Here is a 27,260-nt window from a genome sequence, read left to right as displayed (position 1 = left end):
TAAAACTAATAAATCCGGCAAATTTAATTTTGTTTTATTATTGACAAAATCACATGAATTTCACTATTCAGACTAATTTGTAATACGTAACATAAACATATGCCAATTAAACTAACATTTTCTAAATATCACTTCTAATTAATTAGACTTACTTAAGTAAAATGCGCTGTGGATCAGGTACCTTTGGTTTTCTTGACATGTTTTGTAGTTTTTCCTTGGATTTCTTACAATTTGTTTAAATTTTACAATACCGTTAGCACTATTTTATTCAATTTTGAATTTCGGTGAATTTCAAATTTCCATGCTTGCTTTAATTACTATTTATTTTTACGCGATTTTTAACTATTAGAACTAAATGATTGTAATGTTTGCAATATTTGGTTCTAATTTTACTAAATCTTCACTAATAATTTTCTCAAATATTGGAAAAATTTCTCGAAAAGTCTAAAATGCATGCTTGTTATACACTTTATTTTATTTTAACTGAATGTTACTTTCATCAATCATTTTTCTGATTTGTTTAATTGTAATTAATTAAATCACGAACGTCACATTCTGAATTCTCAAACTCGAATGATCAATTTTTCTAAAAATTCCTCCTTTTATACCAAATTGTTTGCCGCCAAAAAGACCAAGTTCAAATTTTGAACATCAATTTCAATTTTCAATTTTCCGTTACTTTCAAATTTATTAAATTTTCTCTTAATTTGATTCTTTATTCTCTAGAATCCACGATAAAAACTCAATAAATAACTAAATGCAGACTTGAATCTTGAAGATTTTCATTCAAAGCTATGAACAAACCGAACAAAAACATTATAAGCTTTGTATTGTTGTGTGTCTTATGTGCAGTCCAAAAAAATAATAAATTGATTGCTGTAATTAAAAATAATAGTATTTAAAGCGCAATAAGTGAATTAAGCGACTATGGATAAAGCTGAAAAGTTAAAAGCTGCTCGTAAAAAGGTAAGGCATAGTGAAATATGGTGAAATATTTAAATTTTCCAAAAAAAACTTGATAAATTCCACATCATCAAAATTGCAGCTCAAGGAATTTCAAACGCATAAGAAGGATGGAGGTCACAGTGATCAGCCAAATGTCCCAACTAGTGAGAATAATCAAGATCCATTTGCTGAAATAGCTAAAAATGCTGAAAATAGTCCAGACAAAAAAGAAAATCCACAAAGTGTCTATATTCCACAGCAATCATTAATATCAAGTTATTTCGATACATCCACAAATAATACGAATAGCTTTATGTCTGCTTTTCATGGTGAATATCAACAGCAACAACAAAGGCCTGATTATATATCCACAGCCAGTTTTGATGAAACACATAACATGCCAGAACAGCAGCAAGTGACTGAAGTAAAGTCACAGGAAGCTCAAAATGCATCAGATCAACAAAATCATCAGATTATGCAACTCAAATCCGAGTTAGAGTTCCATAGAACAACAGCAACAAATTTACAGAAAAATGTTGAGGAACTAAATCGACTCAGACAGCAAGAAAAGTCGCATGCAGACACAATTAAAGTTCTAGTTACTGAAAAGTCAAATCTTGGTGATTTACTCACAAAATCTGAATACCAGATTCAGGAACTAAAGAACGAGAATGAGGAACTTCATAATCGATTAAACCTTTCCCGTCATCGCGTTAAGCAATTAGAATCACAGCACTCAGTTCAGCAGCAGCCTATACACCGACCAGAAGACGATACCAAAAAGTTAGAACAATTAGTCGAGATTCGTGTAAAGGAAATAAAGGAAGCAAGTGCTAAAATTGAACTAGAAAGGAACGAATTAAAGTTGTTGCTTAATCAACAGCAAATCGAAATGGAAAATTTACAAAAGAATTTCGATCATATTAATACAGAACTTCACCTTGCCACCGTAAAAATAGCACAACTTTCTGATGGTACAACACAAATACCAGAAAGTGCTGACACAGTCCATCAATCACATATTAATTCATTAAATCAAGACGTTGCCATTAAACAACAACAAATTAACGAATTGAATTCGATTATCGATCAACTAAATAATGAACGTGATGCAAACGAGACACAATATCAAAATTATGTGTCGGCAATGTCGAGTGAAATGAAGGAACTTAAGGAACGATCACTAGAATTGGCAAATGAAAATGACTCGTTAATCAGTCGAGAGCAGGAGTTGTTGAAGCATGTTAGTGATTTGGAAAGACAAATGCAGCAGCAGATTCATAAGCAAAAGATTTATGCTGAACATAATTCGTTGCAGGTAAAAATTTGAGTTTGAATTTTCAACGGTTTTGTAGAATTTCAAATTTTAAAGGTTTTGTAAAATTTGAATAATTTTTAACGGTTTTTTAAGTTCAAAATATTGAGAGTTTTGAAAAATTTCAACGGTTTTTCAAAGTTCAAAATTTTAACGGTTTTGTAAAATTTGAAATTGATTCTTACGTAAATGGCTTACGTAACAAATACGTACGTAATGGCAATTACGTAACACATCAAAACCATTACGTAGCAGCCTTTCACACATGAATAATTTAAAACAATAAAAATTAATTAACATAAACTTTCTCTAATTTAGGAATCTGCAAACAGTTCACCAACCAAAACAAATGTTGACGTTGAAAAATTGACTAGTCAAATTACAGCATTTACTACTGAAAATGAACATCTAAAGGCACAGTTAAATCAACTGGAAACCGATAAACTCGATTTAATGAAGTCACTCCAAGAAAAGACCGAAGAAATTCAAGGACTAGAATTTCAAGTTGACAAAATGAGAACAATGACGCCAAATATGACTCAATTAATGTCAGATTTTGACGATAAATCGACGGCAGCTTCACGTGCACTGAGCCAAAATCAAGACTTGAAAGCACAATTGGAGGAATTGCAACGTGCCTTTGTTAATATTTCTAATGATAAAATGGAATTGACTGATAAGATTCAATCAGAAATGCATCTTTGTAAGGAAATGAAGCATCGATATGAAATAATGGAAGCGGAACTGAAGACCATGAAGGAAAAATGGCAGTTTAAGGAAAATGAAATGATTCGATTGTCCCACGAAAATACAGAACTCGAAAAGAAAGTCTTAAGGCAGACCATCGAAATTGATCGTCTTCGTCACTATGAATCTAAGGATTATCATGGCACAGAAGGTGGAATTGTCGAGAAAGAATTTGAAAATTATAAGCACATGATTGAAAGTTTAAAGAATAAAATTAATGTCTTAGAATCTGGTAAGGCACATGAGCATTCACATGATGACCACGATCATGATCACTCACACGATCATTCACATGACGGACATGGACATTCACACAGCCACGATAATCATGGACATTCACATTCACATGATGATGGACATAAGCATGACGATCATGCAGGACATTCGCACAGTCACGATGGACATTCACATGCTCATGGCGAGAAGTGCAGTGAAAGTCCAAAGAAGAAGGCATTCGACGTATCCCAAAAGTATCTTTTAGAGGAAATAGAAATGTTAAAAATGGAAAAGAATGAATTAATTAAAGCAATTAATGACTTCCAAATGACTAAAAGATTATCAAAGGACACACAAAAGGAGGATGAACAGCCAGTTGTTGCCGAAAATGGAGATACAGAGGAAATGACAGACGAAAAGTTGGAAAAAATGCAAAAGATGAGCGTGACGCCAAGCATCGCAACAGAAGAAGCACTTGAAAAATTACAATCAAGATTCCGTCGAACAATGTTGGAAGTAGCTGAATTGAGTGAGGAGAAGCAACGTCTTGAACATGTTGTGACTCAATTGCAGTTCGAGACCGAGACAATTGGTGAATACATCACACTTTATCAGAATCAAAGACGATTATTGAAACAGAAAGAACACGAAAAGGACATCCAGTTGAAAAATTTAGCAGCTGATAGGGAACTGATGAATGACAAGTTGTGTCAACTTAACAGTTTAATTGAGAAATTTGTACTGCAACATTCTCCAGATCAGCACACAGAATTAGCAAAAGAAGCAACGAAATTATTGGAAGCGAACGAGACGACAGGCTTGATTAATAGTGAGCCAATAATTAATTCTAACCATAATCATAGCAATTTAGACTTTGAAAAATTAAAGCGCGAAACTGCCGGGAAAATATTAGAAATTTTATCAGACATAAAAACAACAAATACGAGACATTATGGATCGAATATTGGCGTTGAGAATTGCGCTTGTTGTTATGGTGAATTAAAAACAGTATAAATGAAATAAATTCGTAATATTATCTCCTAACTATTATGCTTGTGCGAGCACTACATTAGTTCTGAATTTTGGTCACTTGATTGCTGATTTAACGGATTTGTAAAATTTAAACTGTCTAACCGTTTTGTAAAATTTGAATTTTTTATCCATTTTGTAAAATTTGAAGTTGAAACGATTTTGTAAAATTTGAATTTCTAGCAGTTTTGTAAAATTCAAATTTTTAACGAATTTGTAAAATTCAATTTTTTAACGACTTTGTAAAATTCAAATTTTTTATAATTTTTGTAAAATTTGAAATTTTTAACGGTTTTGTAGAACTTTAATTCCCAACGACTTTCAGATCCAATCAGCAATCAATTGACCAAAATTCAATTTATTCCCTTTAAATTCAAAATTATTCCGTTTTAGTTTGTTTTTGTAATTTCAATTTTATTCTTTCAATAAAATCTATTTGTATCAGCATCATCTCTTTTCTATTCACAAGAAAAAAGGAAGTGGAAACTATAATTGGATTGACAATATGTACTTAACAGTTTTATCTTTATAAATATCAGAAGAAAAAAAATATATAAAGTAAATGTTGAGTTGATGATTACGATTGATGGATCAATGATTTTATTTCCTTTTTCACGAACTGGATCTTCTTTCTTTTTTTAAAAAACTCATAACTGGGATTATATATTATTTAATGCATTCTTGTTAGATCTTCAACAATTTTTATAACGTTATCGACTGTAGCCTCCTCTTTAACGCCGTTAACATCAATCTAAAATAAATATTTTAAAAAATTAGTTCAGGTATAAATATTTTAATTATGTTTAATTTACCTGAAGTCCTCCTACACATTCTCTCATTTTCTCACGATTGAGATCCAAGAAGCTCTCCACAAGATCACCGTCAATAAATCCTAAAGATAAAGAATTAAAAATTTAACGTATTTTTCAAATTTAAATTTTTCAACGATTTTTCATTCAAATCTCAAATGACCGTTAAAATCAGAATTTTTCTTACCTTCACAAGCTTCAATTTTCTGATCAGTTCTGAAACTTCTCCATGCGCTATGGTCAATTTTTCCAACAGATTTAATTGTTTCTTTTAAACGCTTCTCAAGGCAATGCAAAAATTCGTAAAACTCTTGAGGTATTTGTGTGACAAGTCCGATAGCACCGCTAACTGTTCCATAAAGGACACAACCTGTCGTCGGTATTGTACGTTCACCAACATTCTGCATTGCTAATGATCCGTGTCGAAAAACGTTAATCATATCGCCCAAATGGAACTGTGCAACTTCTGGCATTTGTTGTCGTTCCTCGTCAGTCGTTGCAGCACTAAATAGATTATCATGAAATATTAGAATACAGCATAAAGTTTGAAATGTGTCTTAATTTACCTGTCTTTCTGTCCAACAAACAAATTGCATGAATTTTCAGCTCCAAGGAAATTATCATCGTCAAGAATTTCAATAGATGTCATCCAATTTGGCTCATAGTCTCTTGCTATTTCCTCAAAACTACCTTCCATCGATTTGTATTGAAGTAATGTTATAGAACGCATCAAGTCTCCCACCAATATAAAGTCACCTGAAAAAAGTCGTACAATGTACACGGTTAGTTGATTTGGTTAGAGATAAGCATGTTATTGATGAGTGGTTGTCAAAAGTCGTATGATGTGTGCGATTATTGACATCATGATGTTTAACTCTTACAAATGGATGATTGCAAAGAATGTCAATAATCGTACAGAACACACGACTTTTGTGAATCATCATCATAAGAGACATAAGTCAACTCACCTTTTGTCTTAAGGTAAAGAGCCAAAACATTATTGAAATGTGAACATTCCAGTCTTAAATCCTTCTCATTTGTCCATTCATACAACCGAACTGTGGTATTAATACTGGCCAGTACTTTTCCATTAAATTCGACTAATGAGTAGCAAGCTCCTTTGATTTCCTTCTCACAAATTTGGTGCAATTTTCCATCCGAATAATGAAAGACAATAATTCGTCCTGTTTTTGGATCTGGTTCCTCTGGATTTACAATAGCCGTACCAACAATATAATATGTGTTGCCATCATCACCCAATTTAGCTGATATTAATGACATTGCAAATTCTGTTTGCATAAATTGATGAGCATGAAGAACTTCAAATGTATTTTGGTCCATAACGAGTAGATTGTTGACCTCTATTTCCTGTCCAAATTCAACTTGCGTACAAACGCCAGGTCGCTGTGCCAATGTTGTAATTGTACTGGATGTTGTTATGTTTTGGGTTTGTGTCGATGCTGATGGCCTCATTGGAAGTAATCCTTCGCTTTTTTGGACGTCTGTACGAACGGAAATGACTCCGAACGTGTTTGATGCTTCTTGATGGGCAATTCGTCGTGGACTCTCGCCGAGTTGGACAGTTCTAATGTGAAGCTTTTGGATTTCATCAATCGTACCTAAATTAATAAGAAATTTTTAACGGTTATTAAGGATTCAAATTTTAACGGATTTCAAAAATTCAAATTTTAATCGGTTTTCAAAAATTCAAATTTTAACCGATTTCAAAATAACGGAATCTTACCTAAAATAACTGAATTTTTTGTCGCAAGTGCCAATGAGTCTGGATATGCTTCAGCATTAAGCGAGCACATATGATTGACTTCCTTTAAGTTGACATTACTAAAGACAAGCTTATGATTTGACGAATAAATGACAGTGGGTCGATCAGAGCAGGCAAAAACATTTCTTGTGGATAAAGAGCTGAATGTCTTTAAAATTGTTGGTTGTGTACCTAAAGTCACTTTCTTCTGATCCATCAAAATGCCAGCTTGTCGATCAATTACGAAATAAAACATTGAACCGTCACCAAGTGCACACAGTAAGTAATTAATGCCTTCAAATTGTGACACAAGAATTGATCGTGGAATAATTTCACCGCCAAGCTTTTCTGTATGAAATTTCTCAAGAGATGGAAGCTTTAATAGACATACAGAAATGTCTGTCCATAATCCAACAGCTACAAGATCTGATCGTGTAGCTCCTTCATCAAGTGGCGATATATCCAAACATGCAACTTCATGTTCAAGTTGAACTTCCGATTTTTGTTCTAATTTGCCATCCAGAATTTCAATATAATAAATTTCAGTTCCTGATGCACAAACTAGCTGCTCTGTATTACATGCAACAACACCAATTCTCTTATTATCTGGTGGACTCCAGCTTCCAACCATAGCTTTTGTATCGCATTTAATTATTCTTGCAGCTGTTGTTGTTACTTGAATAATTTGACCATGATTAACATTTGCACAATAGAATGTCTGTTGATCACTTAAAAATCCATCAATTTCTGTCTCTTCTACTTCCTCTCCTGTTAGTGTCAAAATTCGGGTATGTCCAACAAAAGACAAAACTAATGTATTGTCAAATTTAGAATCATCAATGCCAATTTGTAGTGCCCACATTCCTTTAATTCCTGGTAAATCAATGCATGCATGTTCCTGTATCCCAATACCATTTCTAATTATTCTCAGTGAACCGTCTTTAAATGATCCAGAACATGTAATTATTTGACCTTGGCCTTGTCTTTCTAAATCTACTACGCACATGTCGAGTATGGGACCTAAACAGATATGACACAAAATTATGAAATTAATAAAATGTTTAGTATTGTTATGAAATTTAACGGTCAAAAAATATTTCAAATTTTGAATATTTTTCGTCCGTTAATTTTCAAATGAATTTCAACCGTTATTAAGAACGTTAACTCACCTAAATTAGTGTATGTATCCATAACGACAACATAAGCTCCATTTTCATCAGGAACAGTATTCAATCTTACAAGCTGTGAGTCTCCGTGACGAGATCCAATGAATAAAACGCCATTATCGAGATATGTTATACACTCTGGGATGGAAATCTCGCCGAGTAATTCAACTTTGAGGTCTTTAACGTACAAATTTCCTTGAGAATTAGTATCGGCTTCCAAAAACAGCATGAATAAATTGCCAGACATATTTCCGAGTAAATATCGATGGCCTTTACGATCAACACGAGCATAGCATGTAATCGTACTTTGTTTAATTATAGCAGGTGCTGATGCAACATAATTGGTACCGTCATGATAAACAATTGATTCTTGTCCAATAACAATGGCACCGCCTAATGGTGTTGGTACTGGAATTAACATTGTTGCTTCAGTTTCTACATTCTCCTGCTTCCAGCTCATCTTAACAAATTCTTTTTCACGTAGACTTATTTCATGTGACTTTATATGTCGTCCATTGAGATCTTGATGTATTACAATAAGAGTTGGTGATGCACATCCATATAAAAATTCAACATCCTGAACATTCACATCCTCCATTCTTAAACTGTATGCTTTTAACTCATTACTATCCTTTTCTAATGGGATTATTTTAAACAGTCCTTCATACAATCTCATACCAATCAATCGTGCTTTTGGATCAATTACAGCTAATATGCCGGTCTCGGCCGGCTTTCCTACTTTATCACTCACATTACCGTGTGCTTTTGTTATTATCTCGAAATCATCACGTTCTTTGTTGTATTTACATTCCAGAATCATTGCCTGATAAGCTTGCGTAAGTATAAAAAGTAAATCCTTTTTCTCATCCTAAAAATATGTCAAAATGTCACTGGAACTTGCTTAAATTCATGAAATAAACAACTTACAGCTGGCCTAAACAGTTTAAGAACCGCAATCTTTCCATATATTCCTACTTCCTTAATTGGCTTCAAGCCTTCTGGAGTTACAAGAAATATCTCAAGACGTGAATTTTTCGCAATAACTAAATTTAAATCCGTTTCAGATGTAAAGTTTCCTGTTCAATAAATAAATTAAAGCATTAATTAGAGTGATATGGATGCAATTAAGCAAGTTTTCAGCACGTTTAGAAATAAAAATGCAAATCACTTTTACACTTAAATTACAAATAGATTCACAACAATTAATTTACCTGTGACACAAGCATTTACTGCTGTCGGCTTTTGAGCAGTCACAATGTAATTGTGAGCCATTATAACTAGATTAATTAAAAAAAATTATAATTTTTTTCCTCGATGAAATTTTCTCTTCGAATGTTTTTCAAATCTGTAGGGTTGGGGTTAATATTGTGAAAAGTTTCTAAAAATGTCAAATTTAGGTGCTTAATAATCGTGCAACTTTCTTGTTTATTATTGTTTTGGATGGATGAGTTTGTCAACTAACAGGTAATGTTACTGGATTTCTGTTAATATTCCGTAATTAACTAAAAATTGATGAGAAAAGTAGCCATTGAAATTAACGGTTTTCAAAAATTCAAAACTCACATTTTTCCGCGAAAAAAATTCAAAATTTTTGTGACCGTTAATTTCCGTTACAAAAAAAATCAAGAGTGATTGACACTATTTACTTCAACCGGCAAAATGTGGACTATTTCCTGAAAATATAAACAAACAGCAAGTAACAAATACAAACAAAAAAATTGTTATTTATTTTTAAAATTAATCTTTTATTTCATTTTATCATCTTGAGTAAAAATATTCAATATAATGCATTTCTTGTTAGTTTTTTTCATCTTTTTTTTTTCAGCTGTTTATTTTTTTTTATATAATTTCGATAATTAATTAAAGAAAATTTTTTCATCCTTGCCTTTTCTACAAATTATATATTAAAAAAGAATTTTTTAAATTGCACACAATTCTCACAAAAAAATTTTTAATGTGTGGATTTTTTTTCATCATTTGATTAATTAAGGATTTTTGTGTTTTAAAATGGAATCATTTTTAAATTTTTTTTTTTTTTTCATCTTCATATATACTTTTTATATATATTTTTAGAGAGCTCTGAATTGACGCATGAAAAGAAATCATTAAAAAAAATGAGAGGAAATTATTTAATTAAGCTCAATGATAAATCTGCACGAGTCAATTCACGATTCATGTCTTGTGTGCGTTATCATAATTCAAAATAAAAAAAAATACTGCTGAAATGAGGATACAATTTCTTATAAAAATTAATATATAATTAGTTTTATATGTCTTGTGTCTTTTCCTCAGCAATTATTTCTATAGACTTGATGGTTTCTGTGTTTTACGGCAATTTTACTATTTTTCTTTGACTGATTATGAGTCACAAGCTGATCATTAATTGGAATTTTGAATTGCTAGGATTGATCCAGTCAAATCCTAGAAATCTAGAGCCTTGGACTTAAAATTTGTTTGTATTCAATCAAATTTACGACCAGGAACCAAAAGCCTGCATTTTAGATGCACTGGCTTCAGCTTCGGTTGTACCTTACAGCTCGTTCAAGGCTGCAGCAATGCATATTTTGTCTGCAGCCCTACATTTTTGGATAAACCTTAAAATTTACACTTAATTCTAAGGTTTGTTGATATTTTCGAGTTGAGGTTAAATCTAGGGATTATTATTGTGTCCATAAGTTAAGTCTTGCTTAGTTCATGGACTTCAAACAACCTAAGCTCGCAAGGCTTAGTTTGAGAAGCACTGCTCTAAACTAGCCTAGCTAAAGTAAAGTAATACTAGTTGTATATAAAAAGTTCTAAAGATTGCTTCTTTTAAGTTCATAAACATTTGTCATTCCTAAAAGTAATAATGCAACTAGTCAACTAATCAAAACTGTCGAATCGGGTAGGGTTTATATCATAGCTCGATGGCGACTCTAACTTTGGATGGAACAGTCGGCTCAAATCGAATCGACTAGACATTTAAATGAGTCGACTTCCAGCGATAGTATCTTACCCTGATAATGTTTAGTTCTTATTGATCCGATATGAATTGTAGGGCGTTATTATTTGACCCTTGGCTTACCATTAACTAGTTATAACTGGAATTCGATAATTGCATACAAGTGCTGCAATTTACATGTAATTATATATATTTACATGCGCATACTTGCATGCAATTGTCAAATCTTAGTTATTAGGGATCTTCGTCCACTCAGAAAGAGTACTGGGTAGAGTTTACACTAGGACACCCTTCTAGGGTACCATTAGATCAATAGATCAAACCCTAGTAAAGGTCTCAGTTAAATCTAAATCAAATAGAATCTATCGACGTAAAACACAGAAACAGATCAAGTTGTCAATTAATTAATATTCCTGTTACTTATAATTGCATTGCATAATAACTTATCATCCTCAATCTTGTTTTTTTATATTGGATTAAATTTAACTTAGCATCGAAAAATGAGATTTAAAAATTGAGAGTAAATATTTAAGTGAATTAAAAATTATAATATTATTAATTATAATAACTAATCTACAATTTTTTCATTCTTTTTGTTTTACTCATTTCTGTGAAATTAATATTAAGCAAAAACAAAGAAGTCATTTCCATATTATACAATGCATATAATTACTATATTTTTTTTTCTCATTACGACAATTAATTTTTTCCATAAAGTAGAAAAAAAATCCATCAAAAAAGACTTAATATTTTTTTTTAATATTCTATCCACATTTCTTATGATCCTCAAGCCCTTAAAATTTAAAGGATAAAATTAAAGGAAAAAAACACATTTTGATTAAATTATGCTTTGAGAAATATCCATATAAGTATAATTAAAAATTTAAAATTATATCGATATTCATGAAAAAACTTAAAAATCTACAAATATATAGTCCATCGCATTTACAACATAATGTAAGTCTAAGGAATTGTTTTTAATTATTTTTTTCTTACTTAACTAATCATTTTTAAGCGACATTTTTTTTTTTGTTTTTCTTTTTTCATCTTGATGCTATTTATGATAATTAATCTAAATCTATATGTTGATTATCATTTTGGAAAATGCTCGCATTTGCATCTTCTAGTTCTTAGTTCTTTTTTTCATGAAAATTTAAGTTTTCTTCTCTTTAATTTGTTGATCACTTTCTGATTCAATTTGACGGAAGTTTTGAAGTTTTTTTGATTGGTTTTTTATTAGTTTGTTTAGTTTTTTGTGGATGGATGGAAGGTTGCAAGAAGTTGCTTCAAATATGAAGCTGAATTGGGTAATTCTACAGAACGGTGCACTGGGGCAAATTTGATTTTTCTGATTTCTTTGTATTACATCGATCCAATCCAGATCTTACTCCAAACAAACCACAAATCCTTAATTAATTCTCAATTTTCATCCAGAATCACTTTTAGGCTAATCCTTCCATCCACAACAAGTTGTCGTCCGATTATCATTACACGGACTAATTAACTCCATTTCAAGGCTTATATTTCTTTATTTTTGTTAATTTAATGTTTTTCTTTGTATGAAAATTTCTAAAAAGTCTGAACATTTTTTTGTGTTTTTTGTTATCCCTGCCTCTATATTTAATTATATTTTGAATTCTATTAAGTCCATTCAACTAATTACTCGTTTTAAATCATAAATTAAATGCAATAACATGCCAGAGTTGGTTTGATTTCAATGACTTGTATATGAAGATGTTAAGGATTCATAAATTTATTGGATTTTCCGAGATTTTCAATTGGTTCGTGGTGAAAATATTGAAGAATTTTCGGAAAATTCTGTAAATTTATGAATCTTTAAAAATATAATGTGCTTTATTAGGCTGTAATCTTGCTTATTTAAAGGTTTGTTTACTTTTTGATGCTTTTGTAAATGTTAACTGGATTATTTTGAAGATCCAGTAAAGATTTTTCAAGAAATTTAAATGTTTAACCTCAAAAATCTAAAAATATCAACACAAATCAATAAATAAACAAGTCTAAAGCCTAATACAGCCAGCACATAAGTCTATATAGGAATAAAGAAGAGGATTTTTCATAATTTTTTTGGCACACTGAAGAGATTGTTTTGAGTTTGAAGTTTGGAAAGGATTAAATTTGTAAAATTCTTTATATTGAATCGCTGTTTTGTAAATTCTGTCATGAACAAAAGGTCAATAAGAAGCTCCAACGTTGTGTAGTTCAGCTGAGAAGCTTCAGGACAAGGATATATAATCAATTTTCGTCATCCTGAAGTTCCTCAGAATATTTTTATATAATTTCTCATGTGACCTCAAAACTTTTCACTTTTCTGCGACATCCATGTCAAAAGGATGTCTCTTAATTGAGTGGAAAAATGAAAGGTTCTGTTGAGAAATTGCGCACGAAACTGGAGCTTCTTAAAATGAACTTTTATGACAGTTTTTTTTTTTGTGCAAAAATTTGTCATTTCCAAAAGTTTTTGTTTTCGCTTTAAAAAATATATTTTTATAAAGGCACATTGACGCAATTTTTTTTATGTTTTTGTAGCATTGAATTTAAAAAAATTTTTTTCAGCATAAAATCTTCACTGATTGCACTTGGCGAAATAGAATGGTTTTATTTGGAATGTTTTGTATATTGTGCGAATAGTTCCTTTAAAAATTGGAATATGATGATCTTAATACATTTTATATAAAAATTTTTAAGCTTCAATATTATTCTTTATGCAAATAAAAAGTTGTGAAATTTTATATTTGGGGGTGATTTGTAAGTGATGGTCCTTCAAAAGATGGAATTTTAGGTACATAACCTCAAACCTGATTCAATTCAAAACCCGGAAGGAACATGGCGAATAAATGATTCGGTCATCCGACTACAGACTAACTCAAATCTGACATGAAGTCAGAGTCACGCTAGTCTGGAACTGGATTTCCGTAAGGATCAGTTAGGACACTTCTGTGACATTTTTAAGTTTAACAGTCAGTACTGCGACTGTATATCTGTCCTAGTGATTATGTTGTGCCACTCGTATAGTTAGAATGTCCAATAATTCCATTTATTGATAGACATCACTTCCAAACAACCCCCTTATAAGGTATAAATCTGCTTGTAAATACTCTCTTCTCATTTATGTGTAAAATGATCGTCAAATTGGTCAAAAAACTTTTCAGAAAATTTTGTAAAAATACATTTTTTTTTCATCCTTCTTTCTAAAAAATCTACAGCTCAGTCTATGGGATTATACTTTTATATCAATTAAAAAAAAAAGTTAATTAAATTTCATTCTTGAGATTCCATTTATGATCCAATTTTTGTTTTCTTTTATACTGTGCCTGCCAATGTGTATATTATCAATTTTTTTTTAAATATGAAAGCCCATTAATTCTATCACCATCATAAGACATACGTATCATGCCAAAATATTTTTTTTTTCTTTTTTTGTTAATTTAATTAAACACGAACAAAGCATTTTACATTGAACAAAGAATTTTCCATCGAATTAATTTTATACTCCTTTTTAGTTTTTGGGATGAAAGTGGATGGAGAATGATTTTTTGTTGGCATTGTAGTGGTGAACTGTAGTGGAAGTAATTTGATGTTTAGTTATTGTAGAAAGATTGTTGATTTTTGAAAGTTTACAATTTACGTATCAAAACGTAAATAAAATTACGTACGTAAAAATACATAAGTCAAATTACTTACGTACAAATACTTTTATCAAAATACGTACGAAAAATTGTACGTTTAATCAAAAAACGTACGTAAAATTGTACGATTTGTTCAAAATACGTACGTAAAAATGTAAATTTTTTCAAAATACGTACGTAAAAATGTACGTTTGATCAAAATACGTACGTAAAAATGTACATTTGATCAAAATACGTACGTAAAAATGTGCTTTTTAGATGAATTTTCACTTCTTATCAACAAACTTCCACTCAAATCCAGTTCATTAAAAATAATCATCTCCAATCACTTAAATCCTCCCCCCAAAAATATATTATTTCTTGCTATAGGTATATAATTTAGCGCATTTAAAAATTGACTTTGAAAAATCCCGAGCGACATGAAACATTGAAAAAAAATTAATGTTACCATGTAATTCTACCATCAAATTGAAGATTTTAATTCCGAAAAATGTGAATTTTCCTTAATTGAAATGTTCAACTACACACGAAATAAAAAAAAGAAGTTTCTTGTTCGCGTCTCGCTTAATTTTTTACATCCCATCCAAACGATTATCAAAAATACATCATTTTCTTCAATAATTTATGTAATTTTATCAGCAGATTTTCTTTGTTTCTGTCATTTTCTTATAATTTAAATCTTGTGTAATGTTATGCCATTTCCAAAAAAAAAAAGTCTTTCCATGGCCTAAGTAGAAATTTTTTTTACAATCATAAATAGATTTTTACTTCTTCTTATCATCTATAAAATTATTATGTTCCTTGAATGTCTTCCTTATAAATCGTTTATTAAAATCTTTAATTATATTATTATTTTCGTCATTTTTTTGTTTTTTATTCATCCTTTGTTGTAAAAATTGTTACTTTTTTTTGTAAATATTTATGAAAATATTTCTCAATATTCATCTTAAATATATATAATTCATGAATTCTTTTGTGTGTATGTGTTATGTGTCCTTAAAGTGCCTGATTTTTTCTCTTAATAACTTGTCTAATTGGTTTTTAATTCACCATCAATACATTGTCAAAATGTTGATTTGTTTCTCATCTATTGGACTTTTGGAAGTGTGGCGGAAGGTTGATGTGGTAGTTTGCAGTTCTAATGTTTGAGTTGAGTCATCCGAATACTTTAAGGTAGACCTCGAAGTCGACTCGAATTTTATTTGGAATTGAGTTCGACTTGGGCACCATTTCCCGGTACACACCTACTTCTACACCTTTATTTGGTGGATATCCTCATTTCTAGTATGGCAGAAGCAAGGGCAGGTGCAAGTGTACCTTGAGTATAGATAAGGGATAGGTGTATACACCTGGAGTCAACTTTACCGTACAAAACAACAGTACTACTAATTATGAACTTGGCATTTGAGTAGCTTGACATAAAATAGCAAGTTTGTAACTAGACATATGATTCACCGCTGTTGCAGTCATCACTAGGATTACTGTTTGTCATATCTTTGGATATAGACTAGTATTTGCACCCTATGACACATCAAGCAATTTGATCCTCATATTAATACAGAATGCTAGCTATAATCCAGAGATTTTGGTCAAGCCGGGTCAAACCATAATGTTGGATTGACTGCTTGCTCTAATCGAACGATAAGAGCTTAGCGATGATTACTTCATAGAGAAAAAGATTGAAATGAGCATTGTGTCACGCTCCCTAACAACCCCTGATAGCTCAATAAGTAAGAGCACTTGACATATAGTCCAGAGGGCGTGAGTTCGAGTCTTACTCGAACTATGTTGTGTGGAAGAGTCTCTTATTCTCTGGAATCTTATTAGAGTAGATTACCAAGAATTGACTCTAATCCTAATATTCAAGGTAACACTCAAGTCTCTCTATACATCCTTAATTAGCACCACATACTACCACATCAATCCTCATCTACCTTCCATTTGTCCTTCATATCATCTATTCACATCGCAGGAAATTGTAAATTACATTTTCATATCTCATAATTTTTTTTTTTAAATTCAGACTTTGGTTGTTGATTGTTCACTTTTTCATCCTCAATAGTGTGTGTTACTTACTTCTTAATTATGTTATTACAAATATATATATATAGATTTTTTTTCCAATAAGAAAAAATTGTCCTGATTGTTGTTTCAATTAACATTTTCTCTGGTCCTAATGTTTCGATAAATTAAGTGGGACGTCTGCAAAAAAAGAAGCATAAACAAAAATGTAATCAATCATTGTCTTGTTATACATAATTCTCTCTTCCTTTTTAGCACACACAGTAACTAAAGTAATCTCATCAATTACAAGCATGAGCTTGTACTCACCTGAACTTTGTTCATCCTTTACTTTTGAAATTAAATTATTACCATCACTGATGGAATGATGATGATGATTTGTTAATGAAATTGGATTCCAAGGCGATGTAGGTACGTATGAATGATGATGAGTTGTTGTTGCTTCTGGCGGTGATGAGGAGATTGATGAACTTCTTGGATGTCCATTTGAATTCTTATCATAATGATTCGACGATGGCGCCGATGAAGGATTTGTAATTTGAGATGGTGTATGTGTATTTGATACGGGAGATAATGAAGTAGCCGTTGGTGGATATCCAGGTATTGGAAATCTGTAAGCTGCTGCCGCCGCTGCTGCCATCATTGCTGGATTATAAAATGAAGGATAATATGGCGGAACAGTTGGTTGTAAGTAACTTAACGGCGGATACATGTACGGATAGTGACTTAATGGTGCGGCAGGATGTCCAATAGCAGCTGATATTGGTGATGGTGGAATTAATGCTGAAGGTCTAAGCAATGAATCAACATCCATTGGCTTATCATTCTTCATATTTTGTAATGCAGTCGCTGTCGGCGCTGATTTACTGATTTTATTTGAACTTTCCATTGTCGGTGAACTAAATTGTTGCCTTAGTGCAGCCGTTTTCTTTGGAACAGTCCTAATTCCACTACTTGAACTCGTTGGAGTACTTCGATTATTATTATTATTATTATTTGACATTGTCGATGATCTCTCGACATTTGGCGATAATGAGGAATCTCTATGTGCCACACCAACACTATAATTTTGTTGTTGTTGTGGCGAAGACGTTCCATAATGAGAGGGTGAATGTTGGAAATTTCCAGTAGTACGTAATCTATCATGAGGTGATGGTGAACCACGCATATAATTCGGTGAATGATAACTGCTATTGTATGGTGACGATGATGCAGGATTTGACGTGGGTGTTGTCGTTATTGGACGATATTTATGAAAAGCATGATGCTCGGGACTTGGACTTTGGGATGGTGATCCTATCGATTGATTTAGTCTAGGCGGCGACGTATTTGGCGATTTTCGTTTATTGTGCATCATTTGAGGAGATTTTGCCATTGGCGGTGTTGGTGGAGAATTAAGAGATAATCTCTGCTGTTGTTGCGGTTGCTGATGAAAGTGACTAGTTGATAATGAGTCATTTGAATTAATACTATTATTATTATTTAGATTATTACAGCCTGTCGACGTATTATGAGCTAACAGTGATGTAATACTATAACTGCTAATTGGACGAGAAACGGTCGGTGCTTTTTCAGTTTTTATCAGACTTCCATTTGAGAATGTATTGTTATTAATATTATTATGATTATTATTATTATTATTATTCAATGTTGCAGTCACATTTCCATTTATTGTTGCATTTGTTTTCGGTCTAGATCTCTTTGTATCCTCTAGTGACACCTTCTCAAGTTCCCTTAAAATTCTCTTACGTGGCGATACATGCTGATGCGGTTGGGTATTTATTGAATTTACAATGTGCGATGCAAGCGAATAACTTGTTGGCGGTAAATTCGATGTTGTATGATTATTATTGTTATTATTATTATTAGCATGATGTCCATTTGTGCTATTACCATTAAGTGCTAATTTCGTTGATATTCTATCAGCAAGTTTCTTTAGAATTTTATCCAATTTATGTTGACTCATCTTTACGGATGTACTTGTTGTTGATGCTGTTGTTGTATCTGTTAGCTTATTATTGTTATCCAATGTATCACTAATACTCTCTTTTGAATCATTTGGCGATGACGTTGAGGATGATGTTGATTCCTTACCATCACTCTCATTTTCACTTTTCTTATCCGTACTTGATGTCACCACATCATCACCATAGACTTTCTTCTCCCTTTTAATATTATCATCATTAAATTTTATTGTTCCACATTTGTGTAATGGACGACGACGCATAAGTCGTGAAACTTTTTGGCAATCGCCTGTTAAATAAAGACGTGTTGGACGATTGTAGAAAAAGGTCATTTCCTTTGAGATATTGTGACGAGGTCTCGATTGTTTCCAGCAATGATCTCTCTGCCATGGTGATGACTGTATGGAACTATTGTCATCTGAATCTATAAGTAACAATACAACAAATAATAGTAATTTATTCAGACATGATTCATAGGAATTCCTTGACTCGTTATATACTCACAACTTAGCGATGTAGAGCTTTCATGTTTGCTAAATGTTGTACTTGAATTTGTTGATATTGTCGGCGGCCAAAACGTTTTTCTAGGTACAGATATCCATCCAGTTTTTTCGCCTTCACGCGCACGTGCTAGTTCCAATATAAATTTTCCATCTATTCGTGTACATGAAAAGAATAAATAGATACATATTATATTTAAAAGGAGAAAATGAATAAAAAAATAGAATGAAATAACAAGAAAGAAATGTGGATGAATGAGGTCGTTAGAACATATCCATTATATTCAACGATGAAATTGAGTTCTTTGAATTAATTTTGTCTGCTTTAAGAGTACTATAATTGATTTTGGGTTTATGAGAATTTAATGAACTTTTTAGGTAGGTTTTTGGGATTTATTGATATTTTACGTTGGTTTTTGGTTTGATTTATGTTGAAATTTAGAATTATGACTCGATCATAATCAAATTTGGAAATTAGAATATGAAAGGAGAGGATGACTGGGAAGTACTGCCGTTGGTCCAGATTATATAATCTTGTTATTTAGCAACTTAACTAACTTGGTCCAATACAACTGAGCAACCGCTCTCCCGAAGAAAAGGTTTAAGTGGGGATTGTGTCACACATCCCAACAGCATTTGATAGTCCAAAGGATAAGAACTTTTGCAATATATTCTAAGTTATATCCATGTTATTCTAAAACTATAATAGGAGCAAATTTAACGATAACATAAGTTATAATAATCCGGGATATAGGAACGCATGCTTTAAGTCTAATCTCACGATCATTTCATTATAGTAAAATTATCATGTCTCTTCAATTAATATCATATTACTCAAGTAGTACGAATTCTGATAGGTAAACAAGTATTCCTAATTAAAAGAAAAACGCGGGAATTTTGTTGATCTACGTCATTAAATCGGGGATTTTTTACTTATATCATGGATAATTAAGTCATAAAATACTTTAAGATAGCAGGTAATCAATAAAGATTATAATTAAAGTCAGCGAACAATTCTATAGTCTTGATTTTTCTGCATTGCATTCTTTTTAACTTCAAGCCGGATACTCTTCCTGCTTATAAAATCAGTTTCCTACCCCAATAACGGGGTTTATTAGTATAACAATGAATTATTACCAAGAAAATGAGGCTTCAGAAATTTTATATTCAATCATCTGCTGCATATTTAAATGAAATCGAAGATAATTTATTCTCATTTTAAGCCTAAGGGTCAATTTCATCGGATTGTAAACAAAACATCCAGTTTGGATCTTAATTTGATCGATAAAAGGTAATGTTATGGGATTATTTCGGAAATTGCAGGTTTGTTGACTAATCAGTCAACTTAAGAGTATGGATTATGGAGATAAAACAGTATTATCAAAAGGTGATTCATCTACTTGCGTCTACATGACGTTTTAAACCTCAGAATAAGGTTTTTAAATACGGATTTTAATTCTTCAAAATGATGTTTATTCTTTGGAGTTCAATAACAAAAGGGGTTTTCAACTATGCACAATAAATATTATTCAAATCTCAAATGAACGTTAAAGCATAACAGAAGACTTTGGTCCAGTTTAAAGCGCTTAATAACCAAATTCAATTCATTTTTCAACTTCCAATTCTTTTCGCTTTGAATATGTCAGAACAGTATCTCCCACAAAATTGGTAATTTATACATGTATGAAATTATCATAATTTATAATGATGTTGTATTGAGAATCACTCTCCATTTTTGTTCCACAATATTTTCTTATTTTTTTCCATTTCTCTTTCTCTTCCTTCATTCATTTAACTATACTTTTTTTTATATATATTTAATTCTTTTAGTGCTTTTTGGTTCGACTGTTGCTTAATTTCCATATTGTTTTGTTTTGCATGAATATATATCCATTTGCAAGGCACATTGGAAGACAATACAACAATAAAGTAAAGTGAGTGAGAAAGATGGATGGAAAGAAATGAGCAGAGCAAGAGAAATAACGTGTGTGCAGTGAGGAATCAGGTGTAGGCGAGCGCGAGTACTTTTATAATTCCTGAATACTGAATATGATACCTTGATCCGAATAATTGTTGCTATTTGACTCAATGTAATGTGTTTATTGTTATATTTCAAGCTTGAAACGGCCTAAAGAGAAATTCTGTTGTTGTTTTTGCTGTTCGAAGGCAATAACAGCTAACAGAAGACGAGAGAATGAGAAATGAAAACACAGCCAGCGTAAAAAATCCGCGAAGTAAAAACTTTTTTTTAAGAGTTCTTAACAAAATAATAATAATATTGCTATGAATGCAAAAGACTCCCGTTTTTTCGGCAGTTCTTTACATATTTCATTTCTGTATCATCATGAAAAATAATCACCACAGGAATGAGTGCTATTTTGCACATAATTTTAAAATGATGTGTTTAGTATGTGCCTAAGAAAATGCTCCGTTACTTAATGCCGCGCATATATGTACTCATTGTTAATTAAAGCACATGATACTAAATACAACTGCCGACTTAAATATGTCTAGCTATGAGCTTGAAAAAAAGAAAAATTGTTGTTATTTTTTTTTATCGGCATCGTGCTTAGTGAATGAAAAGAATTTTTATAGATTTTATTTTGTTTTATGTTACTTCAATTGCTACATTGCTACTTTTTAGAGCATGGAATTTAGATGTGCTGCAGTGTTGAAGACCGAATGTTGGAGATAAAAGCAAATTGGAATATAGCGCCGTTTTATGAGCAGTCTAGGAACTCTTTTTGGTATAATTTATTCTAAACAATGACTTCTATGAAGTAAAAGTAGTATTTGAATTAACTGCAGAGTTCGAAGTCGATAAATCATCGATCAAGTTAGCTTTGAAATTAGAATATTATTGTCTTGCGTTTTTAAAGTCTTTCGCATCTCTGAATTCGCTTTTGCATCTCTTATTGTTTTTATATTAAATTCTCGAATTCGCCGAATTTCAATCAATTTAATTTTAATCCTCATTGAGGAAGAACAAAAGAATTATCAATGAATTAGGAAGTTCAACAGAAATATTCAACTCAGCAATTAGGTATGAATAAATTGTTTCATTAAAAACCCGCAAAATTGTTAATTAAATCATAATTTTCAGTAAAACATTGAATCATCAAGATTATAAAGAAATGCTCTAAAGATTTCCTATCAAAGTAAGCATAATTTATGATGTAATAACAACATGATGTAATAACAGTTAAGATAAGTTAAATTAAGATTGTGAGCAATTAAAATAAGCATTAAAAGTATATGTGACAAGGCCACGGATATGGTTTACCGCAAAATTACAATGAAACCAGTGTGACAACTGATAAAAAAAAAGTGGCATGTGCTGTAAAGTATTAACCAGAACTCAAAAATGTGGTGTAAATATCTCAACTCATAATTTCTCAATATTTATCAACCAGATTTGGCTGGATTTTGGGAATCTGGATTCTAAATGTGCAAAAAAGCGCCTCAAATTTGGAAACCAGAATTCAATTTAATACTTATTATATCAAAAATGAACATCCTTATCTCAATGTCTATTATACAATAGCATATGCACAATATTGTCATTCGTGATCCATAAAGTTTCAAAAGATAAGTAAACAGAACTCATCAAAAATTGTCATAAAATTCAATTGAATTTTTCTTCGTGAGATTCTCATGAAATTTATGACTTTACTGGAAGTTTAAAGTGTGAATTTGTTGATATTTGAGTACTTTAGCGTGTGGCTCTCGTGTTATGAAGGTTTTGGCACTTTGTGTCACTCTGAACTATAGTCAGATAGTCTTAGATGCGATTTGTTATGGAAGAGAATGCAGAAATTGACAATTTGTCTAGAAAATCTGATGATATCATAGAAGTTAGATCAGAAGTCATGGAAAGTGAAGCTAGATCATGAACCCAAAGAGTTCATCTCTTACAAATCAACTCCACAACCATATCAACAACAGCCTTAATAAGAAATATCTTCCCACTATGCATCAGTAACGATTAAATCACAAAGCAATGTATAATGAACCTCAAATTTAAAAGTAAACTCAAAAAATTCTCCGTCATGGCTGACGAGACAGCACACTTGTGAGCTATATGTGCAAAGTTATGAGTAAAACCCCCTCAAGAAAGAAGACAAAACGTATGAATGAATACAATTATTGTTTAAAAAATATATGCACTCTTTAACGCACATACAGCACATAAACATACAATACAATACAATGCGATGTTCATAGAGAGTGAGAGAGAGAGAAAGAAGGTGTAACGACAAAAAAAAACCCCATCTATGCTCTCTGAACCATTACCGAAAATTGTTGTTTAAAGAGATCTTAGAAAAATTAGTTTACCATATCGTTCCATACACACAATAATTTCAAACAAAACAATGAGGCACTATTACATATAGCTTAACATTATTCATTCGCACGATATACAGTGCTAAATGAGATTTTCAAGAAGCGATAAGGTGGCGATTATTCTTGACTTCTGGATGGATGGAATGAGAAAATATGGAATAAAAAATCATAAATGAGAGAAATGAGCGACTTCCTATGAGAAAAAAAATATTAAATTTCACCAGAACTAACGAGATTTGTGATTTTCACAGCCACACCATGAATCATAAAGGCTTGACGACCAACTTTGATTGAACTGTAATCGATTAATAATTTAACTTCAAGTGCAAAAGTTGTCATCGTAATCAAAAAAATACAGTTTGTGCTTACATTTACAAATCACCAAAAAGGCGATAAAAATATTAAAGCGGCTAATGATATTGTTGCGATTTTAAAATGCTTTTTCCTATGAAATATTATATCATTATCCGCAAAACTCTATTTAGCAATAATTGTTGGTAATTTAATTTATTAGTAAGCAAAATGTGGCAAATGCACAAGCCAAACAGTCTTTAAAAAGAACAAACATATCAATGAAACCTTTGAAAATTTCGTATTTTTTTTGCAAAGCAGGTGCAATCATAAATAATCCTATCTTGATGGCTATATGGGGCTATTGTTGTTTTCTGATCAAATTCAGCTTTTGTCAAATGTGTTTAAATTATGGAAATGAAGATTAAAGGCTTGTGTTCATTGGAAGTGAATTAACTAAAGGGTTCATCAATGAAGATTAATCCTAACTGGTAAACAGACCGCTTTTAGGCACCGCAGTGGCCTATCTGTATGAAAGCATGCTCCTTGCCTGGAAGCCTAACATCCCAATCTTAAGTCACTTTCAATGAAGCTTGAAATTAATTGACAAATTCTTAAAAATTTCATTTTGATTGTCAATTTAATCAAAAGTTGCTTGACGGAATACTTCAAATAAGTAAGTACACCCAACTTTATCAAAGAAGTAATAATAAAGTAATTTAATTGCATCAATCAAAATGATTGCAGCTTTATCAGAAAGCTAGCAAATTTCGAATGACAAGCACAATCAGTTTGGCTGTTGGAGATTTTTTTAAGAGTTCAAGTTCATTTAACTTTGAGTACAATTGGGATTTAATAATAACTAGCTGGAATCGGAAATTGGCAAGCGGTAGCCGGCGATAAAGCTAGTTAAAGACGAAATCTGAGGAAGGTCATGAATCACAATTAATCGGTACGACCAGCAAAGTAAGTAAGTTAAGTTAGTAACTATATAGCTACTATTAAAGAAAGTACTGAAGTTACTTAAGGATTAACATAGCATTTTTTAGACTTTACTCCTTCCTTCATAGCACTGTGTAACAAAATTGAGCTTCATCCTTCCTCTTCTCCTTATATCACACTATAAATCATTTTCGTGCCTTTTTAAATGTCCAAACCTGAGCGACACAGATGAAGAAGTATCTGTCATACTAAAGCTCTTTCAGGAAAGCATTCAAGAGGACAATCCTTTTGATAATGGAAAATGAGTAATAATATTAATCCACAAATCAATAAAAATTACGATATACGGCTCAATCAACAAGAAGTAAGTAAAAGCTTAGCAAATGAAAATCACATGAATCTTCCAAATGCCTACTACATGAAGCATTGCTCAACAGACTATGTGTTTTGGATAATCTGGACCAAAATTTTGCTTCAATAACATAGAAGAGGAGAGCAGGTGTATGAAAACTAGCTCTTTAAAGAGTTTAAAGAGACAGTTGTTTAGTCAGCATGCTTTGAAATTAGGGTGAGGAAGGGTTTGAATTAATCAAATAAATTATTTATTGCAAAATGTGCAATTTTAGCTAAAGTTTAATCAAAAATCATTTTTGACTGTTTAATGGATGTGATTAATGTATTAGAGTTAAGGATCTTGGAACGTATTAATTTCAATTAATACGAATGTTTGAATGTTATTAAATTTATAATAATGGATAAATATGTCAAAAAATTGAATATCCTAATCAGAATTGTTGTATTTTTCAAAATCATGTTGATTTTCAATGCCCAGACTTTGATTAGAAGAGTGAAGATTAAGTTTTAAATATGAAAAGTTAACAATTATTGTAAAATCTGTCTTAATCCAGAAAATATCAGAAAATTCGAAATGTTTTTAGAAATTATTTTCAACTTTTCTCTTAAAAATCTCACAAATTCCGGCAATTCAACAAAAACGTTAAGACTAACAAGTAAAATGCGCTCCCACAACATCACATCCGCAAAAAAAATTCTTCAATTTAACATTCAAAAAAATTGAATGAATTTTTAATAATTTCTGCGCGAGAGCGAGAGCATTTTTTTTTAAAAAGGAAACTATAGAATCAAGATTCGGCATATGATCAAACATCATTTCATTCATAATGAAAAGGAAAGAAAGAAAAAAAAAATAAAAATACAACATCCGGACAGAAAAAAAACGGAGTAAGTAGAAATAATATTATAAGAGAAAGAGAGAGAAAAGGCAACAAGCAAAGCAAAGCAAAAAAAAAAAGCAGCAAGAATGAAGAAAAATCTTCTTGAGAAGAAATGAAATGAAAAAAAAAAAAGATTCGGAGGCAAAATAGCAGGCGGATGGTAGATGGACAAAACAAGAGAAAGAGAAAAAGACAGAAACAAGAGAGAAAAGAAAAGAAACTCCAGTTTCCCCAACGCAATATCAAAAATATATGTATTTTTTTTATCAAACGTAGATTTTTTTTTGCCTCATATTGAGGGCGATATTTACCTTTGTAAAACTGTAATCTTCCGCCCACAATCGCTTTCGTTGTCGAATCCACATTAGAATTATTCAATTTCGTATGCTGTTGTTGCTGAATGTGATTATTACTTATCACAGAATCTCCATTTAAAACTCCATTTTTCAAATTTTCAACTTCTTTTGACATTTTTACACATTTTGTAAAATTTGTTTTTTTCACTTTATCTCCGACATTAAATTTTTCCTTTAATTTTTGCTTCATGTCATTTTTAAGTAAATTACTTTTTATTTCCTTTTTTTTTTTATTCCTTACTTTGGCTCGGCCGAGAGAAAGATTTTTTATTGTAATGTAAAAAAAAAATTCTTCACACTTTTTTTTTCTCTTTTCCTACATATAATATAGATTTATGTACTTTTTTTTTATCCAACCATCCGAGTTCTGTAAAAACTTTTTGTTTTTATTTGTTAAAATATCACAATATTCACGCCATCGCTCATCATAAATCGCTTCTATGCATTCCCGTTAATGCATTTAACCGAAAATTATGTGTTTTTTAATTAAATATAAGAACATTTTTTGTTAATAAAATATATGATGGAATATTTATATGAATCGTTTTCGTCGTTTATTATAAACTACAGTCAGTTTTACGACAATGCGTTGGATATTCGCTTATCCGTTTATGTGTTTGTGTCGACGGGAAGTCGTTAACGAATTGTCGAATCTCAACTTTTTGAGTGATTTTTCGGTCGTTATGCTGATTATTTATTTATTTATGTATTTTGTTATTGTTTTTAATTATAGAAGCTCATTTTGAATTAAATGCACGCATTGAATATGCTATCAGCTAATTTTATATGGAAATGATTGTTGTTATTTAGAATTTTAAAGCTTTTCAGCGCATTTGGTCTATTTTTCTTTAGAAAATATGTAAAATTGAATTACAAATTTACATAAAACAGTCGTTAAGGCTGTCATTTCCATAAGATCTTAATTGTGATTGGATGTAAATGTAATTAAGAATTCCTTACGGATTTCAATTCTTCACAATGATGTTTATTCTTCGGAGTTCAATAACAAACTGAACTTTTGTATGAAAA

At 31.3% G+C, this 27,260-nt stretch overlaps 3 protein-coding genes across 3 annotated transcripts; 1 reads left to right on the top strand and 2 right to left on the bottom strand.

Annotated features, from left to right (window-relative positions):
• Nucleotides 1-820: 820 nt before the first annotated feature.
• LOC139085578 (Golgi matrix protein 130 kD) lies at nt 821-4,699 on the top strand. The gene is made up of 3 exons (XM_070633666.1): nt 821-966; nt 1,046-2,263; nt 2,579-4,699. Exons 1-3 carry the CDS (start codon nt 928-930, stop codon nt 4,235-4,237), a joined length of 2,916 nt encoding a protein of 971 aa, XP_070489767.1. The 5' UTR covers nt 821-927; the 3' UTR covers nt 4,238-4,699.
• On the bottom strand, nt 4,675-9,321 carry pic (DNA damage-binding protein pic). Its single transcript, XM_070633654.1, has 9 exons — nt 9,201-9,321; nt 8,917-9,065; nt 7,993-8,857; nt 6,806-7,843; nt 6,030-6,680; nt 5,628-5,817; nt 5,249-5,565; nt 5,065-5,144; nt 4,675-5,003 (listed from the first exon to the last, which is right to left on the bottom strand). The coding sequence occupies exons 1-9, from the start codon at nt 9,259-9,261 to the stop codon at nt 4,923-4,925; spliced, it is 3,432 nt and encodes a 1,143-aa protein (XP_070489755.1). The 5' UTR covers nt 9,262-9,321; the 3' UTR covers nt 4,675-4,922.
• A 4,644-nt stretch (nt 9,322-13,965) lies between these two features.
• On the bottom strand, nt 13,966-26,782 carry H (transcriptional corepressor hairless). The gene is made up of 4 exons (XM_070653014.1): nt 26,187-26,782; nt 19,068-19,217; nt 16,909-18,987; nt 13,966-16,779 (listed from the first exon to the last, which is right to left on the bottom strand). The coding sequence occupies exons 1-4, from the start codon at nt 26,419-26,421 to the stop codon at nt 16,751-16,753; spliced, it is 2,493 nt and encodes an 830-aa protein (XP_070509115.1). The 5' UTR covers nt 26,422-26,782; the 3' UTR covers nt 13,966-16,750.
• Nucleotides 26,783-27,260: the final 478 nt, after the last annotated feature.

Source organism: Chironomus tepperi, unplaced genomic scaffold (genome assembly GCF_022539635.2).
Source record: "Chironomus tepperi strain 1889 unplaced genomic scaffold, CSIRO-AGI_Ctep_v1 contig_8, whole genome shotgun sequence".
Lineage (NCBI taxonomy): Eukaryota > Metazoa > Arthropoda > Insecta > Diptera > Chironomidae > Chironomus > Chironomus tepperi.
Note: the sequence above shows the minus strand (reverse complement) of the source record. Positions and strands in the feature narration are given on the sequence as shown.